The following is a 20,655-nucleotide window of genomic DNA, read 5'->3' on the forward strand; positions in this document are numbered from 1 at the left end:
TCTAAACTTTCTGAAGGAGCTTTGGACACAAGCTCGTTGCTGAAAGGAAATAGTCAAGACAAGAAACTTCCTATCATTGATTTCTATAATCCTGCAAGTCTCAGTAGTTTTGAAGTTGTACAATATTACATCACTGGATAAAGTATTACAAATGAGAAACTCACCAACAAGGAAGATAAACATTCTGTGAAGTACTGTTAAGAATGCACGGCGGAAACGGCAAATGAAAGACATCTGTGGATGGGTAGATTCCAGGTACAGTACTTCACTCACATCATTTACTGCTACTTCTGAGTCATTGCCAAGTAACCTATTCATTAAAGACAATAACTGATCATTACTAGTTCTGTTGCTCTGAGTTGCAATGACATAGATTTTGGGCTTAAAGTCCACCATCAATGAACAAATTCACTCACTTTATGCCCAAGTCATCAGTACTTTGTAAGATCCACTTGAGTGAACCATTAAATTTATCTTCATAATTGGGATCAAGATCCTGTATAAATCAATAGTAAAAAAAAATTAAAGCTCATCTTAAAATTTCAGAAATCAAGCTCTCTAAACATGCAAATCTGTACTAACTTACTACAGCACTTAAAAATTTTTGATTGCTTAACAATTCTAAGTAACTACTACTCGTAAGTACTTTGAGGCAAAATTTTGACATCAAAAACCACTAGCCTAATCAAAGACTAAAATAAATGACTTAATTATACAAATATTTAGATTTTCAAAAACAAAGCAACACCATCATATAACTACATCTTACAAATTAAAAAAGGAATTATGGTTAATTACCAAATGCAGAAAAGTCTGACTGCAGAATTACAGAATGCACTCCTAAAATTTATATTTTCCTACTTAAAGTCACAATGTGTGAAATAACAGGTAATTCAAATGCCACTATGCACTCAAACACACTTCAGCCTACTTAAATGCAATAACTGTTCATACAATTGGCTACTGAATATACTGTGGCAGAATGTTGCCTCTGTAGGTGTGGGTATGGTGTGGTATAAAGGGCAGTGATATTAAAGGATTGATTGTCCCCAAGCTTGATGATGATCTAGGAAAATGCAGGAATATTCATGGAAAGACCTGAACAATTTGTGGTAGTACATGGATCTTCTGAAAGCATCCACTGGTTCAAGACCAACCACAGTTGGTTTAAGAAAATTTCACCTGCATGCAAGAGGCAGAAAGTAGCAGCAGAAAATTTCCAAAAGGTACTGAAATGAATCAAAAAAATTTGCTGCTCCCTTAGATGAGTGTTTGAGGCGAATAAGACAATGGGATAACAAAACCACTCAGGCTTAAAGGCAGCCAAAGATCACATTACTCATCTCCTTAGAGGCAATGCCAAGTCTGACTCCCACCTTAAATAGATCTTAATCTATCACTGAACTCAAAGGCTCCTAATGGATAGTCAAAGGCCAATCTTCCAGTGGCATGATCTAATAAAAGGCTAAATGATGGTATTATTCTTCCAAGATTATATCTTATTTTTTTATTGTCTCATTATTAAATGATATTGTGAAAGAAAAATCCAACTGATTATCAACAATGTCCCTGATGCAGTTCCTTAACGCCAGATCATTGTTAGAACCACAGACTAAGATGTTTTCCCTATGCTCAAGGTTCTCAACTTGCTGCATTCAATAAGGCATGTCATTTTAGAGTTAGGTGGCGATCATAAATTTACCAATTAGTAAATTTGGAAAGGCCAGAATACCAAGAGGAAGGCTTATTGTCATTTCCTCAAAAAAGTATAAACTCCCACGTTTATGAAACTGAAAAACTTTCACTGTCAAGTTGCCAGTTAATGGAATTACAAAGCCAACAGCTCACGAGCATTTGTTAAAACTTGAGCAACAGAAGGCAAAGAAACAAGAAGTTCCAACATGAAGAGCCGTTGAGCAGTTATCACATCAAGGTGGTGGCCATCTTCAAAGATGATGTCAATGTGGTGCACAGCATTACTCATGGCCACTTGATGGAAAATGAAATGCCTTGCTTATATGGACCTTTATCAGATACCAGGAAAGATGCCCGTCAACACTTTCCTCAAGCTTCAACCAAAAGCCATCCAGGAAAAGTCACAGGAAGGACTCCTCCCAGTTTTCCAAAATCACAAGTTATATTGTGTATAGTTCTGATCACCGAATTATAGGAAAGATGTCAACAAAATAGAGAGAGAATACAGAGGAGATTTACTAGAATGTTACCTGGGTTTCAGCACCTAAGTTACAGAGAAAGGTTGAACAAGTTAGGTCTTTATTCTTTGGAGCGTAGAAGTTTGAGGGGGGGACTTGATAGAGGTATTTAAAATTATGAGGGGGATAGATAGAGTTGACATGGATAGACTTTTTCCATTGAGAGTAAGGGAGATTCAAACAAGAGGACATGAGTTGAGAGTTAAGGGGCAAAAGTTTAGGGGTAACACGAGGGGGAACTTCTTTACTCAGATAGTGGTAGCTGTGTGGAATGAGCTTCCAGTAGAAGTGGTAGAGGCAGGTTCGATTTTGTCATTTAAAAAAAAATTGGATAGGTATATGGACAGGAAAGGAATGGAGGGTTATGGGCTGAGTGCAGGTAGGTAGGACTAGGGGAGAGTAAGCGTTCGGCACAGACTAGAAGGGCCGAGATGGCCTGTTTCCGTGCTGTAATAGTTATATGGTTATATATTATTCACAAACACCAGTGACAATTCAATCATTTATCCCAACCACTGACACCTACCACAAATTAGGAGCAGAATTGACAACTTGATCCCATGATCCTAATCTACGGTTCATGACTGATCTGGTTGCTATCTCAGTACAAAATTCCTGCCTTTCAGTAACTTTTCACCCCTTGCTTACCAAGAACCTATCCCCAAAATGATTCTGCTTGCACTGGCCTTTGAGAATAAGAGTTCTGAAGATTCATAAGCTACACAGGAAAATAAAACACTTCAATGATCTTAAAAAAGGACGAACTCTTATTTTCTTGGAATCTCTAGTTCTAGATCCCTCATAAGAGGAAACAACTTCTCCATATACACCAGAAGGACTCAGTATCAGTCTCAATCAATTCGCTGCTCATTCTTCTAAACTCCAACAGATACAAATAGCGCCTGTCCCAACATTACTTTGGAAGATAATCCATCTATTAGCAACAGTTTAGTAAATAACCCCTGAAGTGCTTCCACCACACTAACATCTTTAAAAGGGAGATTGGTCAAGTTTGCAGTTCTCCAGATGGGCCCTAAATGGAACAAATATATTTTTATTATCTATTAACAATTAACAAAATGCCTTTTTTCCCCAAGTTTTCATATAGTAAATCACGTCACCATGTGATTCAAGGTTATTTAACTGTGTCTTCTTGCACTCAAGGTCCAAAAGTTTAGATTCTTCTAACATTGCTCATATATGGCACCTGACATTCCCCCCCCCCCCTGGAACAGAATGAAAAATAATATATAAATTAATGTATTTTATATAATATTTGACCTCAGTGGAATCTAAGCTCTATATTAACAATTCAAACCAGGGTGTACAAATGTGATAGCAGGAATGAGAACAGTAAGTGGGAGGAAGAAAACATCTTGATTATTCCAGCAGTTTCATAATTCTAGAAATATGAAGCAAAGAACAAACTGCCAGAGAAACTCAGCAAGCTGGTAGCAGCTGTGGAGACAAATAAATGGTTGATTTATATGAGACCCAGCATCAGGACCCAAATGATATAGAACCAGACCCAAGGCAAGGTTGTAACCCAAAAATGTCAACCGTCCATTTGCCTTGACAAATGCTGCTTGAACTGCTGAGTTCTTCCAGATTTCAGCATTTGCAATCTCTAGAGCAGGGGTTCCTAAGCTGGGGCTCACAGACTCCTTGGTAAGTGGTAAAACTCCATGGCATTAAAAAAGGTTGGAAACCCCTGCTCGACTCTCAAGACATATGAAAAATTCTATAGCTAGAAACAGGTTCAGGCAGATTATAAAAACCTGTGGCACAAATCAGTACAAAGGGGTATGATTTAGCGGCCATTACAGAGACATAGTTGCCAGGTGGAGATGGATTGGGAATTAAACATCCAAGGATAACAGGCAATACAGAAGGATAGGCAGGTGGGGTAACCCTCTTAACTATAGACAAGATCAGGGTGATAGTGAGAGACAATGTAAGATCTAAGGAGTAGAATGTTGAATCAATCTGGGTAGAGATTAGGAATAGTAAAGGGGGGAAAAAATCATCTTCGGTGGGAGTTGTCTATTGGCCACCAAATAATAACCAGTAATAACAATCTATTACAGTGGCACAGGCAATAAACAAACTTAATGTGAGTTCTTTGAGGATATAATGAGTGCAGTGGATGGACGTTATTTACCAGGATTTCCCGAAGGTGTTTGATAAGGTGCCACATAAAAGACATCCAGAGGATAAGGATGCATAAAGTTGGGGGTGATGTATTAGCATGGATAGAGGATTGGTTAACTAACAGAAAGCAGAGAATTGGGATACATGGGTGCTACTCTGGTTGGCAATCAGTGGTGAGCAATGCTCTGTAAGGGTCAGTGCTCGGCCCACAACTGTTCACGATCTACATTAACGATCTGGAAGAGGGGACCGAGTATAGTGCATTTAAATTTGCTGATGAGAGTAAATTGAGTGGAAAAGCAAATTGTGCAGAAGATAGAGTCTTCAGAGAGATATAGATAGGTTATGTGAGTGGCAAGGGTCCAGAAGATGGAGTACAATGTAAGTAAATGCAAGGCCATCCACTTCGGAAGGGAAAATGTAAGAGCAGATTATTAAATTGTAAAAAAATAAGTAAATAAATTGCAGCATGCTGCTGTGCAGAGGGACTTGGATACATGAATCACAAAAGCTTGGTTTGCAGGTGCAGCAGACTAACAAGAAGGGAAATGTAATGTTGGCCTTCATTGCTAAAGGGATTGAATTTAGAAACAGAGCTTTATGCTGCAACTGCACGGGATACTGGTGATGTCGCACCTGGAGTACTGTGCACAGTTCTGGTCTCCTAACTTGAGGAAGAATATACTGGAGGGACTTTGGAGAGGAGGTTCACCAGGTTGACTCCAGAGATGAGGGGGGTTAGACCATGAGGAGAGATTGAGTTGCCAGGGACTGTACTCACTGCAATTCACAAGAATGAGAGGAGATCTTATAGAAACATAAAATTATGAAAGGGATAGATAAGATAAAGGCAGGAAAGTTGTTTCCACTGGTAGGTGAGACTAGAACTAGGGGACATAGCCTCAAGGTTCAGGGGAGTAGATTTAGGACGGAGATGAGAAGAAACTACTTTTACCCAGAGTGGTAAACTGCCCAATGAAGCAGTGGAGGCTACCTCAGTAAATATATTTAAGACAAGGTTAGATAGATTTTTTTTTGTATAGTAGGGAAATCAAGGGTTATGGGGAATACAGCAGGCAGGTGGAGAGGAGTCCGTGGACAGATCAACCATGAACTTATTGAATGGCAGAGCAAGCTCAACAGTCCAGATAGCCTACTCCTATTTCTTATGTTCTTATGCAAGCCAAACAAACCCTGAAATAACTTACAGTTACATATTCAGCAGCACCCTGGACAGATAGACTTCTGTTTTTATAATGAACATGGTCGCCACAATCATATTCTCCTGGAATTAGACGAAAAAACATCAATTAGGATAAAAATCTTCCTTAGTATCAATACAGTAGCAGTAAAATGTGCGGCAAAAACTGCTAGATTTTAAATTCCAAGACCCATATCAGCATATTGCTTTTAATTAGGCGGTCATAAGTTTTACAAAAATGCTCCAGACTTCTCCAGAACAAAAACCACAAGAGTAGTATAAACTCAGCCTTCCGTTCATCGATATTAGCCCAGACATGTATTTGATTATCTAAATATTTTGGTGCCACTTTTGAAAAATCTATTAACAGTTGCTTAGTTTTTCCACTCTGCTTCATGTCATTCCATTCAAATTTGTGGCCAAGCTTTTTAAATAATTCTATATATCATAACTTAAGATTCCGAACCAAATCCATCAAATAGCCAAATGCAATAAGCCAGTGCCAAATTTTACATCCATTTCATAAGCTGCACCCCTGGATACTACTTGCAGTCATCCGATTTTACCTGGGTCTGGAAGAAATCAATAGGCTTGTGCAGGAATCTCAATGCCAAGCTAAATGGATTTGTAAATTATTCGATAGACAGATGACATTAATTACCAAATCTTTTACATACTGAATTAAATGTTAACTTGCCAAAACTGAATCAGTGCTCATACTAGTCAGAATTTAATGCCATATTTTTGTGATTTCTTCGTGTTTAAATTCAGAATTATTTAATTAAATTATGAATTATTTAATTATTCAATTAAGACATACAGGGGGTTGAAGTTTAAATATTGTTCCATATTAACCTCACAGCAACAATCCCATACACAAAAATCAACCTGCTGCAATATTCAGGTTAGGCAGCATCCACAAAGGGAAACAGATTAAGAGCCACCATCCAGAGAAACTCCTCAGTCTGCATGCTTACTTATATGGAGCTTTATCAACACTTTCCCCAAGCTTCAATCAAAAGCCATCCAGGAAAAAGTCACAAGAAGGACCCCTCCCACCTTTCAAAATCACAAGCTATATTTTTCCACCAACACCACTGATCATTTTGGCTTTGACTGTCTTCACTGCCTTATATTCAAGACAACCGCAACATTCTGTAATATTCCACACAACTCAATTTAAGCACGTGGATCAGGAATTCCAATAAAGTACTTGGGATCAATAGAGCCCCAAAAACAAACTACAGCTTTCTGGACTCGCTGTGTTCATCATCATTATGTGCCATGTTGTATGACATAGGTGATCACTGGCTTAAGACCATGATTGCTCTTGACCAATTTTTCTACAGAAATGATTTACCTTCTTTTAGGCAGTACTTTTACAAGACAGGTGACCCCAGACGTTCTCAACACTCTTCAGATACTGTTTGCCTGGCATCAGTGGTTCCATAACTAAGACATTTCACCTTTTTCCTTTTAACCTCTCATACATTCCATCCCATCTTAAACTGGCTTTCCTTTTTGTCTTCCCCTCTTTCTCTGCATCTTGAAACTTCTAACTTCCTATTTGGATGAATGGTAACCCAAACTGTTACTCTAAGTAATTTCCTCACTCTATAAATAGTGACCAAATACTTCTGAATCCTTTGTTTACTGTTTTGGTCAAATCAAGTATTACATTTTGCTTTTTGTCACCTTTCACATAAAATGGAACTGCTGGGTAGAAAAGGCGGTGCTCCAATTTCCTAGTTATTAAATGTTTATGTTGTTATCTGACATGTGGGTGGCTATCTACATGGAAAAAGAGGTTGTAGGTTAAAAGTTACTTAGGGGAGACAGTGGCTTAAGTGCCCAGATAATCATATGGTGACAAAACTATCTGTATCTTCATCAGTATCTTAGAGATCTATGCTAGGACCAACATACTGATGCAATCATGCAATCCGAAGGTAACACACTAGCAGATATATGTCATTAAGATTTTGAAAAGATCTGGTATGTCACCAAACACACTAGTAAATTTCTACAGATGTACCATGAAGAGCATGCTGACTGGTTGCATCACCACCTTGTAATGTGGCTCCAATGTACAGCATTGAAAGAGGCTGTAAAGGGTTGTAGACTCAGCCAGCTCCATCATAGACACAAGTCACCCCACCAGAGGACATCTTCAAAAGACAATGCCTTGAGAAGTTGGCACCCATCATTAAGGATTAAGCATCTAGGACATGACCTCTTCTGATTACTAAGATCAGGGAGGTGGTACAGGAGCCTAAAAAGACACTCAGTATCTTTAGGTACAGCTCTTTTGTCTCCTTATTTCTGATAAAATCTATGAATCAATAAATCCCAACTCACTATTGCTCTTTACACTTTATTGCAATAGCATTTTACAAAATTACACTGTATTGCTGCCACAAAACAAATTTCAAGACGCATGCCTGATAATACACCCAAACACCCAAATCTGATTCTGCTCCGTTAATTTTAAAAACATTAAGCTACAGAAATCAGATACTCCAGGTGCCAATTTTCCTACTGTAAAGTATGGAAGACGTTTTCTTCCAAATCCAAACTGTTAGAAGGAATAATCCTTTCTATTCCACTTTGGTGGCTATCAAATCAATCTCCAGTACATACCCAGTCATTGACAAAAATGTGCAAACTGTAATGGAAGATATTAATGTAAAAGTAGTCTAGCCACGTAGACTTTTAACATCAAATTACATGGAACAAGTATGCCACAGTTGGATGCATGATAGATTTTCATTTAAAATTGGATAATATGAATAATGAGATGGTCAATCAAGTTCATCACCATGGTGCAAATTAAAAAAAGGTAGCAACATTACACAACTAGTTGGTTGCATTCTCATTAATTTTATAGACTTAAGTTTCCTCCAAATAATAACTGATAAATTGCAAGGAAATTTAAATCCACAATTCTACATTTTTGTAACTTGTGGTACTATAACTTTGACCATTTTTGTCTAGATTAATTTACATTGTACAAATATAGTGAATTTATTCCTGCAGCTGAAAAAAAGGACAAGACTACAATTCAAAAGGGCCAAACCCTTGGATAACAATTGTTTTATGGTGAACTTACTATGCTGGCAACTTCATAGTGCTTCCTTCCAGAAAAGGATGAATATTGTGACATGAAGGGATTTCCGTGTGATATATCACGATGTTGGCAATCACAAGACAAAATACTCTTAGAACCTCCGATCAGTTGCACAATGCACAAATTTAACCTGAAGAGTTAACTTTAACTTTTCAGTATTTTCTTGACAGATTCCAAATCAAACTAATCAGGGAAAGTTAATAACAGACTGAATATTGTTGTATTATAGGCATGGTAATTTAATATCTGGAGTGTGCAGCAGTGCTGGGAAACAGTTCTAATGTTTATGAATAACTGGAATTATAGATATTAAACTTCAGATGATGAACACTGAAAGATGCTGTACAATAAAATACTGCCAAATATTTATAACCAAACCTTCTCCCAAAACTATCAAGCTATCAAATATTAAAATCTTACATACTTTATAACTTTAAAATAAAGTTCTCCACATATATACATCACCTGGAAGGGTAGACTCTTTAGTTTACTATGGACAAAAGTATGCCATTGTGACAAATGCGATTGCATCAAAAGTTAAAAATTGATCTTACCTGCTATTTTTGCAAGATGACTATGCAATCGATGAAGAATAATCAAAATTATCCTTTCTTTAACCTAAATGAAATACAGTTCAATTACCTGGATGTTATCTGCAGCTTGCAAAATAAATGCAACCATTCCACACTATGTCATTTCTTTACAGAAAACTATCAATGGAGCCTCTGTTTTACACAAAGTCAGTCTAAAAGTTTAAATTTATTTCTCCTTCACAGAGAATAAGTATATATTATTTACAATAATTTACCCATAAAACTAAAATTAAAGTACTTCATATTCATACATGTCCTATAAAATTTAAAAATGCATAAATAGTATATTTCTTAATAACAGATTTTTAAAATTAAACTTCAAGTACCCCAGATAAACATAGCATTCATATTAAACAATCGAATTTTTGTTTAAAACTTGCACTTATAATTTTCCATAACACCACTTCTCAGACAATGGACTTTGGAATGTAGTACCTGTTCTAATTTTAAATTCAGAGCTATTTTCCAAAAAAAAGTCGTATAAATACTAGATAATCTGGTTTTCACAATGCTGATTTCAAAATGTCAGATATTCCTGCATTCTACACAATAAATGGGACTTTTACCATCCATATGCAGAAGGGTGAGAAGATATTGTTTATAATAATCGCTTCCAATAGAACACTCAGTGAAGCACTCCTTCTCCACGGATCTAGAGTGGGAACCTAAACATTTTGTAAAGTCTCTGTAGTGGGCCTTGAATGACAGGCATCTGATTAGAAGATGAAGGTGCAAATTGGGCCACGACTGAAATAACTAGATGTAGTTTTTATCCTCATAGTAATACATTAAGGGGACACGGATAATGATGGAAAGGAAAAAAAGATTTCAACTATTATACCATGATGGACACATGATTCAGCCGTTTCAATTACTCACTACTTGGCTCTGTGGAATGTAATAACCTTCATATTGCTATCAGCCACAAATGTACAAAAAGGAAAAACAAATGTACCAATCCTAGAGCTAATATTGTTTCAAAATTTAAGCTTTGTTCCCCCCAATACTAAACTGTTACTCCATTAAAAACAGCTCAAAAACCATTTGTCTGCATATTAATTTGCTCAGTAAATAATAACTGACATCTATTCAGCGCCTTTAAAACTGACAACTTAAAGGTCAAACAATGAGTTTTTGAAATGTTAGATGTACCATTTCATTTGAGTTGTAAGGTACATTGTGGCTTCTGCAACTACAAATACAAGCAACACTCACCCCTTCATCCCTTTCAAATGTCTGTTTGACTGTAAAGGAAAAATAATAAGCAATAAGCAAATGCTTTAGCAATTTTTTTTCCAGAAATAAAATCCAAATTTTAAAAAAATTATACAAATATTTATAATCAACTTTAGTGTTAGATACCATAATGCCAGATCCCAAGGCTAAAGAAATCAAGTTGATTTGTACTGTTTTCCTGACTTTTAAAGGGGAGTAGGTAATGAGGGGGTATTCACTTTTGGAAGAATGCAGTCTTGTAGTTTTGTTTACCATCTCCCAGTTGGTCAAGGGAAGGACTTAAATGCAAGGCCTACCAAATCAACAGAATGCATAACTGCACCAACATGTTAAACTATCAAACTAAACATTCAATTTCATATTACAGTGCAAATTTTAACTGAACATTTAAAATTTGTCCTTGTTCATTGAAATGTTAAATGTTTCACCAACAGTCTGTACAGTCCACCATTTTCCTTTATTCTTCCAAAGCTGAATGGTTGGCAGCCAAAGTGATTTTTAAAAAAAAAAAAGTGCTTGATTATGAGAGGAGAGAAAATGTTGGCAAATTAATGAGAATTTTAATGCCTGTAATATTGCTATAAAGAGAAATTTAGATTATGTCCCACTTTTTATTTACTATGTAACATTCAGAGTTTTCCTTGGATTAATTATATTTGGTTTAATTTCATTAACTTTTTCAAAACAATATTGCAAGTTATAACTTAACTGCAATTAACATGTTTTAACAGTATGTAATCTCATGTTATAGAAATCCAAGTAGCTCTTCACCCAGAAAATGAAAACTCCAGCTGTCATCAGGCATTTCACCCGCAGCAAAATTGTATTTGCAAAAAAATGAGTAAACAGCAATTACATAAAACTTTTTTTCCATATTGATAATAAGGATCCCAAACCCAAATGTATCTTTCCTGCTGTTACCCCTGCAAATTAGCACAGGATTAAACCCAGTACCCTCCAGATCTATTAATGCACAAGGACAATAACTACTCCCCGGTCGGTGTTCACATGCACTTCCACACAATTCTTATCCATATACCACTGTAGGCAGCTGTCGATCCCAGTGGTTCATAGGTTTGCACCTCTGGTGGACTGTGTCCTCTCTAAGGCACAAGCCTGGGTGGAAAGATTTGAAGAACCGGCTGTTGCCCATGCAGCGGGTTCCCTCTCTCCACATCACTGATGTAGTCCAAGGCAAAGATAACACAGATACAGCCTGGCACCTGTGTTGTCGTAGAGGTTACTAGAGTGAAGTCGTAAACAATGTCAAACTGCTTTAGGAGACCCTGGCTCCTGATTTCTTCCTTGGGGTTTACTCCCAAAGCCTTTCCCATGGGTGGGTATGGCCGCAAGGCAACAGAGGTTTAAAAAAATCAGTTTTGCATCCAAGGCTGATTAGCCCCACCTGCCACATACCACTCCTTGGCAATGTCACCCATAAGCATAGAATCAGTTTCAAGATGTATGCTAATAATATCCAGTTTTACCTTAACATACAATGGTGCTATAAAGTTTATGAACCCCGTAGAAATATTTCTATTTCTGCATAAATGACTTAAAGCATGATCAGATCTTCACGCAAGTCCTACAACTAGATAAAGAGAACACAATTAATAACAAAAACACTACAAGAGTAAATATGCAGATGCTGGAAATCTGAGCAACACACAAAATCCTGGAGAACAATTATACTTGTTCATTTGTTTATTGAGTAAAATGATCCAATATTTCATGTACTTGTTGGAAAATGTATGTGAACCTTTGCTTTCAGTAACAGGTGTGATCCCCTTGTACAGCAATAGCTTCAACCAAATATTTCCGGTAACTTGCTCAGTCCTGCACATTGACTTTGAGGAATTTTAGGCCATTCGTCCTTATAAAACTGCTTAAACTCTGGGATGTTGGTGGGCTTCCTTGTATGAACTGCTTGCTTCAGGTCCTTCCACAACATTTCTATAAGATTAAGCTCAGGATTTTGACTCAGCCATTCCAAAACATTAATTTTCTTCTTTTTAAAAAACATTTCGTTGATTTACTCTGGTCTTTCGGATCATTATAATGCTGCATTATCCAACTTTTATTAAGCTTCAGGTGACGGACTGCTACCCGGAGATTCTCCTGTAAATTGTCTGATGCAATTTTGAATTCATTGTTCCCTCAACGATTGAAAGTTATCCAGACCAATGATGCTCCTTCTTCCATGCTTCACAGTTGGGATGAGGTTTTTAAATGTTGGAGGAAAAAGGGTGCTGCACACCAAACACAGCATGCACATTTCTACCAAAGTGTTCAACTTTTGTCTCATCTGTCCACAGTGCATTGTCCCAGAAGTATTATAGAGCATCCAGGTGGACCTGCAAGCTTGAGACGTGCAATGTTTTTTTTTTGAGAGCAGTTGTTTCCTCTGTGGTGTCCTTCCATGAACACCATTGTTGTGCAATCTTTTTCTTATAGTGGACACATGAATGTAGACTTTAGCAAGTTCTAGAGATTTCTGCAGGTCTTTTGCTGTTACCCTTAGGCTCTTTTTCACCTCCTGCAGTATTGCATGTTATGATCTTGGTGTGATCTTTCCAGGATGCCCACTCCTAGGGACAGTAGCAACAGTAGAGTTTCATTCGTTTGTAGACAATATCTCTTACTGTGGATAGATGAACACAGGTCTTTAGATAAAAACCCAAAATGCTGGCAGAACTCAGCAGGCCTGACAGCATCTATGGGAGGAGGTACACTCAGGTCACACTCAGGTCTTTAGAAAGCTGTTTTGATCACAGCATGGTGCACATAAACAAAGCTTTTTCGAGAAGAGTAGGCTCTGTCAGTAGCCCGACTGTGTGTCTTTTAAAGGGTAGGGCACCTCTACAACCCACACCTCCAATCTCATCTCATTAACTGGAACACCTGACTCCAAATAGCTTTTGGAGAAGGCATTACACCAGAGGTTCATACACTTTTTCCAAACAAATACATATAACATTGGATCAACTTTCTCAATAAATAAGTGAACAAGTATACTGTTTTTTTGTGTTATTTAATTAGGTTTTCTTATTCTAGTTTCAGGATTTGTGTGAAGATCTGATCACATTTACGGTCATATTTATGCAGAAAGAGTAAACTCTACAAGGTTCACAAGTTTTCTAGCACTCGTCTTGACCCCATAGTCTCTAAACCAGTAACATAAATTTCCTCCATTTCAATCCTGGGAAATCTTTGGTCCATAACACAAATAAAATTCTATCAGTGTGCTTTCCCTCAGTAACTGAAATTGTTCTAAACTCTTTGCAAAATGGTGTCATATTTTATATAGAGTTGAGCTCAGAGCCTCAAGAGTTGTTTATTGGGACTATCTATTTCCACCTTTGTTACAATGCAAAGAGCAGAATTGGGAAAATACATTCCCAGTCTTGTATCAAATTGTAAATACAATGGATCATAATAAATTAACTTCTATAAAAGCAACAAGTTCAACATCTCCAATTTTGTCATTTGAAAACTACTAGATAATTGTTTCTCCCATAATATTCTTTTAAGCTTTAGTGAATGTTTCTGAATAATTTTGGTTATTTATTTTATACTCTAACTCCTAGTTAAGGCACTGTGGTAAACTATGTATACCTGTCTGGACACGCTCCTCTGCTGACTGCTCCTGTGGCTTCTCCCACAGACCCCAGTATAAAGGCGATTGGAGGCACTGCTCCCCCCTCAGTCTCCGAAATGCCATGCTCTGTTTTGCTGCTAATAAAAGCCTATCGTTCACCTCCCGTCTCCAAGAGTTAATGATGGTGCATCAGGCACCAATTTCCATCCTCGTTTTTCCTCTTACTACTGTTTCTCTTTCTTACCCTAATTACCCCATCACATAACCACATCTCCAAAGTGCTCAATTATGGCCACCCGAGCATCACTACATTTAATCATTGTTTCATTGTTAACTGCATCATCAGGGACCATGGCCTTGAATTTCATATCCAAAGTCTCTTCACTTCTTAAAGATTCATTAAAAATGACCTCAATAACTGATTTTTAGAACATCCATCTTAATATATCTTACTTGTCTTCAACCATTGACAGTTCTTTTTATGCAAGCATGACAAATTTAACAAGTTCTTATTTCATTATGATCTTCAAAATTAATCACTAATAAACTCGAAGACCCTCTACCTCAATACCTTCCTGTGCAACTGAACCCTCAATTTCCTCACTTGTAAATCCTAGTCAGTACAGACAGGTGACAACATCTCCTCTACAATCACCATAAGGGCACCACAGGTTGTGTACTTAAGTATAACTCCAACATATTTAACTTTGATTTGGTTAACAACAAAGATGGTTACAAATTAGCAAATTGGAAGGATATTAGAATCCAATTGAATGGCACCACTACAACAACCTCAAAATTCAATCACTTCAAACTAAATTTATTACTAAAGTACAAACTGAGATTCATTTTCTTCCAGGCATTCATAGTAGAACAAAGTACAATAGATGACAAACAGTACAAATACAAAAAGAAACTAGTAATATTGATAATAAAATAAATGAGAACATGAGCTGTAAATGCCTTAAAAGTGAGTCCACAGGTTGTGTTCAAAGGTCAGTTCAGTGTTGCAGTGAGTGACAACGTCCATTCTGGTTCAGCAGCCTGGTGGTTGAATGGTAATAACTCTTCCCAAACCCGATGGTGTGGGACCTAAGGCTCCTACACCTCCTTCCTGATAGCAACAGTGGGAAGAGAGCATGGCCCATGTAGTGGTGGGGTCCTTGATATTGGATGCTGCTTTGTTGTAGTAAAACTTTTTGTAGATATACTCAACGGGGGGGGGGGGGGGGGGGGATGTCAGGCTTTGCCTGTGATGAACTGGGTTAGATCCTCCACATTTTTGTAGGCTTTTCTGTTCTTGGGCAGTGGCACTTCCATACCAGGCCTTGATGCAACCTTTCTGGATACTCTACACCATAAATTTGTAGATTTGTCAAAGTTGAGATGACATGCTGAATCCGTGAAACTAAAGAGTTGATTATCATCTGCAGGGGTAAGTAGTCAGAGGTGCATGAGCCAGTCCTAGGGGAGTTGAGGCAGAGGGGGTCAATAAATTTGGATTTCTTTGCATTGTCATATTAAAGGATCTGTTGTGGGTCCAGCATGCAAGTACCACCGCAAAGGTAGCATGACAGCACCGCTACTTTCTTAGAAGTTTGTTTTATATTCAGCATGTCATCTAAAACTTTATTGATGCACAGTGGAAAGTGACCAGTTGCATCACAGCCTGATATGGAAACACTAATGACCAGGAACAGAAAAGTCTATAGAAAATAGTGGATTCAGCCCAGTGCATAGACAAACATGCCTCACCACTGGATACATTTACAAAGACTGCTGCCACAAGAAAGCAATACCCATCAGCAAGGACATCCACCATCCAGGTCATGTTCTCATCTCACTACTACCACTGGTTAAGAGTTACAGAAGCCTCATGTCCCACATCACGTTCAGGAACAGTTATTACCTAACAAGCACCAGGCTCCTGAACTGATGAGGATAATTTAACTGACCTCAGTCTGAATTGAATCTACACTTTCAAGCACTCTACAACTCAAGTTCTCTGTACTATTTATTGATTTTTTTAAATTGGCACTATTTGTCTTTTTACACAGTGGTTGTTTGTGAGTCTTCATGTATAGAAATTATTTCCCGTAACTTCGTTATTTTCCCCCCCATATATGTCTGCAAAATAATCTTAAGTTATATGGCACTTCGATAATAAAGGATAATAAATTTACTGATTTTAACTGTATTCAAAACCTCTGGCACTTTAAGGACAGTTATCAAGGATGTCCTTGTATTTCATATCCAGCCTTAATAAGTTGTCAAGAATTACACAAAATTCAATGTAAAATATGCACTGGATGCATTTACCATTGTTCCTTAGCTTACCTGCTTTTTAAAAATGTTGATTATGGAAACAGTTTGCAGCAAATTCTGAATTAAATTTGAAGTCTATGAAATCACAGCCAAGCAGGCAAGACGACTGTGTATATCCATCTCACCATGGAATAATAGCAAATACCTAAACCTAGCAATCTGATGAAACTGGAGTCAAACAAAATGACGGGCCAAAATAAAATCACTGCTTAAACTAGCACAGCTCTTTAGCAGTACTAGACAATTAATGTCTTTCAAGCTCCTTACTGCATACTTCTATGCAATATAGTTAAGTCTATATTTGGTGAGATTTTGCTGGAAGGAACAATGGGCAGCATTTGCTGTCATTACCATAGGAATTCACTGCGATTCATGAATTTCAGTATCTATACACAAATATCTCAGTGCTGCTGTCTGAATTTCACTGCCGGGCAGCATTATTCTGTAGTACAATATTCAGGTTCACAGGCGATGGAAAAGATTTGGTGATTTTCCTACCATCAACCATGAGAAATTGGTCTGCAGATCCAAATTATGTTTTTGATTCAATTTGAAAAAGATAAGGTATGAGGTATGTGGAAAACTGAGGATTTGGGTACTTGATCATTTGGATTTGATATTAAATACACGAGCACAGGCTTATCTTGTTTAAAAAAACTCAAATCTTCTGAATGATTTTGCAGAAGCATTTAAAAGTCCAAGTTAATTTGATTTAGCTGTCAAAATGTTCCTTTTTGTAACACGGCTAGCTCACACGATCATTTGCTTGCACCCTCGTGGCATTCCATGAAGTGGGCCATGTCATGAAGGGTCCCACCAGTAGCCTGCAAGTTTCCCTAAAGGATTATTGCTTTGGGTTAAATCCATTCTGTTTTTAGATCAGAGTCAGTTATCACTACTGATTGCAACATCTGCCTTGCAGAAATATCTGATCAGATTGTTAGTATTCGATTATCTGGGTTTGTGGTAGCATTCTTTGTTTTCAATCAGAACGTCAAGTGCAAGGACTCCACTTTTGTCTCAGCTCAATCTAGATTTACTCTTCTAGCTAACACGCAAACAATATTGCAGGATCAACAATTGCTGTACTCTTTAAAAACTATGCCAAGGCACAGAATACTTGCTCACTACTCTCCAAGGAATAACAAAAACATATTCCTGAACCAATTAATTACTTACCTCATCATTTGTCTGAAATATCAGTGTAAAAATATGCAATTGTCTACTACAAATGGACCATCACACAAAAAGCAACATTATCAGCTTTTAAAGCATTTTGGAGTACCCCAAGAGCAGGAAAATGTATTAACGCAAGAGTTCCCATTCTGATTGTTTTCGTGTTAGTTTTATTCGTTTTATCAGGATACCACCACCGTGCCCATTCTCAGTCTCTCTAACCCAATACCAGTATTTCCTCAGAATGATGCAACTAATCAAAAAAATTTCAGAAATAAGTCTACTTATGACAGAGTAAACTTGCCTTTTATTAAAAATAAATTAAACCGCAGTTATTTGCCCAAATATAGACATGTTTTGTAACTGCCCAGTTTGGGATAATTAATTTCACAAGAGCTTCACTGCCACCAAAAACAAGGGACTTGGTGTGCAAGGAAAGTCTAAAGAAATTCTCATTAAAGACAAAAAATTGGGGAAACGACTGGCAAAATAGGATTCCACAGCTGGTAGGCTTTGATCATGAACTTTTAAGTGCCTACTTCTTGGGGATGCTGCACCCATTTTACAGATTAGGATACAATTTATTTCTGTTATCACCAGTAACAAATATCTAAATCCTCAAACCAATGTAATCTGAGAGTGATAATATTTTAGTTTCCCATTAAAACTTGTTCATGTATTTACATGCAATTTTATTTAAACATTTGTGAAATGATTTATCAAAAAGAATTTTGATATGGATACCTGTGTGTAACTCAACAAGCCTATCAAATTTTAAAACTAAAATAAATAATTCAATAGATTCACTGGAGTACTCTATAGTCAGTTTCTCAGGCATAATGAGTTTTTAAAATTCTCAGTAAAAAGTTCTTTACCCCAAATGATCCAGTGAATTAGAAGTTCAATCTGAAGTAGCTTTTTTCCCTACCTGCAAAGGGACTTCAAAAATATTTAGTGACTTCTCAGCAATTACTCTTTAAATATCCTTGACAAGTAAGATTAAAAAGAATTTCAAGACACTGCCCCTAATGTACTTGTAGAATATGGTCATGAACGAAAGCATGGTTCTTCTGAAGGACCATAGGGGAATCTATACGTAAAGTCAGGTGATGTGGGCAAGGTCTTAAATGAATACTTCTCCTCTGTATTCACCAAGGACAGAACACTCTGAATTCAGTGAGGGGTACAAGAATAATCTGAAGCAGCTCAGTATTAACTGCTCACAATTGTTATGTTATTCTTTCTATATCTACTGGTGAATTGGACAGCAATCTTGCCATTTCTTTAGCATTTGGCCTGCTTTTTTATTTTTATGAGACCAAGTTGCTAGCTCGATGCTCAACCCAGCACGGATGGAAAGCATGCATGGAGCCAGTCGGATTCGAACCCAGCAGCATTCACCTCGAAGTCCAGTGCTGATGTCACTACACCACTGGGTGGCTTTCTCACAATGGAGGACAAGTTAAATGTCACAGGATACACAAGCATTAATACCCAGGTCCATGAGATCCATCCTAGGTTACTACAGAAAGCAAGAAACAGAGGTGGGGCACTGCAACAGAAGTACTTTGCATCTTCATTAGCCATAGGTGAGGTGCCAAAATCTAAAGGACTTCTAATTAGAGAAGGATAGCAGGAATAAGCCTTTATGTCATTGGCAGGAAAACTATTGGAGAAAATCCTCAGGAATAAGGCTTGTGTATTTATAAACTAAGGAGTTATCACGTACAGTTGGCATAGCTTTGTGTAGGGGAATTTGAAATGACTCTTTAAAGTTTTTAAATACATCCATGCAGTTGCTAATTACAATTGTTGGATCTTCTATTTTCTTCACCTACTGTCCTATATTCAGGTAACCGGCCTTCCATTGGGTTTGCACCTTCAGATGCTTTTAAACTGCTGGAATGATGGTGATGCACGCAGATCAAAAAATTCTTATGTTTCCTCGCATTACTAGGGCTTAAATGTACCACAAATGATTAAAAAATAATTTAATCACCTCTTTAACAATACAGTCTTGTGTCCAAGTGTGGGAATACAACTTTTCAATTTTGTCCCACAAAATATCACCCAACTACTGGGATAATTAAAAGCAAATTATGAGGAAGGCACTATATTCTGGGGTAGTAGATCTTATGGAACGCTAGTTTACATTAAATACAGATGTCTCCATTTGACAATTGCAAAATTGAATGATCTTTATGAAACGAAAACACGATTGCCTGGCAGACCACAAGCATCCATCATACCCTACATTACTAATGCTTGATACACATGCCTTTATTGCACATTTATTATTTAGCTAGTGAACACATTTATCAGCTAAATACAGGTGTCCCCCGTTTTTTGAACGTTCGTTTTACGACACCTCGCTGTTACGAAAGACCTACATTAGTTACCTGTTTTCACGAACAGGTGGTGTTTTCACAGTAATGAAAAAAAGGCAGCGCGTGCACCGAGCAGCCAAGCTCCTCCCCCAGAACTGCATTCTAGCCGCCATTGCTTAAACACGTGCCTGTGAGCATCTGTGCTTTATGTCGATTTATTTTGTGCATCCGTTAGCAAGATGAGTTCTAAGGTATCGGAAAAGCCTAAAAGAGCGCGTAAGGATGTTACACTTAGTGTAAAACTAGACATAATAAGCGTTTTGATCGTGGTGAACAAAGTAAGGACATAGTGAGTTAGGCTAAGAGTTTGTGGAAGTTGACGAAGATGATGTTGAAGAGGTTTTGGCATCCCGTGACCAGGAACTGACAGATGAAGAGCTGATGAAGAGGAAAGGATAACAATTGAAGCCTAACACAGTAGCGAACGGCCTGAAAGTGAAGTTGTCCAGGAATTGAACGTGAAGCAATTGTGAGAGATTTTCGCTGCGATTGACAGCACTACAATGATTGCAGAAAAGTATGACTTTAATTTTGAAAGGGTACGTAGGTTTAGGGCATATTTGCAGGATGGTTTCAGTGCTTACAAGGAACTGTATGACAGAAAAATGCACGAGGCTAAGCAGTCAAACATACTGTCATTTTTCAAGC

The 20,655-nt window shown here is 37.4% G+C and overlaps 1 protein-coding gene across 1 annotated transcript in view; it reads right to left on the reverse strand.

Moving 5' to 3' along the window:
- Window positions 1–20,655, reverse strand: part of lemd3 (LEM domain containing 3) — a 44,083-nt gene that overhangs the window by 10,672 nt on the left and 12,756 nt on the right. Inside the window, exons 2-6 of the mRNA XM_073059590.1 lie at window positions 10,501–10,529; window positions 9,247–9,310; window positions 5,573–5,649; window positions 417–496; window positions 165–310 (exon numbers count right to left, since the gene is read on the reverse strand). Of these exons, the coding sequence (XP_072915691.1) occupies window positions 165–310; window positions 417–496; window positions 5,573–5,649; window positions 9,247–9,310; window positions 10,501–10,529 (396 nt within the window). The remainder of the gene's footprint in view (window positions 1–164; window positions 311–416; window positions 497–5,572; window positions 5,650–9,246; window positions 9,311–10,500; window positions 10,530–20,655) is intronic.

The sequence above is a fragment of the Hemitrygon akajei genome, chromosome 10, assembly GCF_048418815.1.
Source record: "Hemitrygon akajei chromosome 10, sHemAka1.3, whole genome shotgun sequence".
Taxonomy (NCBI): domain Eukaryota; kingdom Metazoa; phylum Chordata; class Chondrichthyes; order Myliobatiformes; family Dasyatidae; genus Hemitrygon; species Hemitrygon akajei.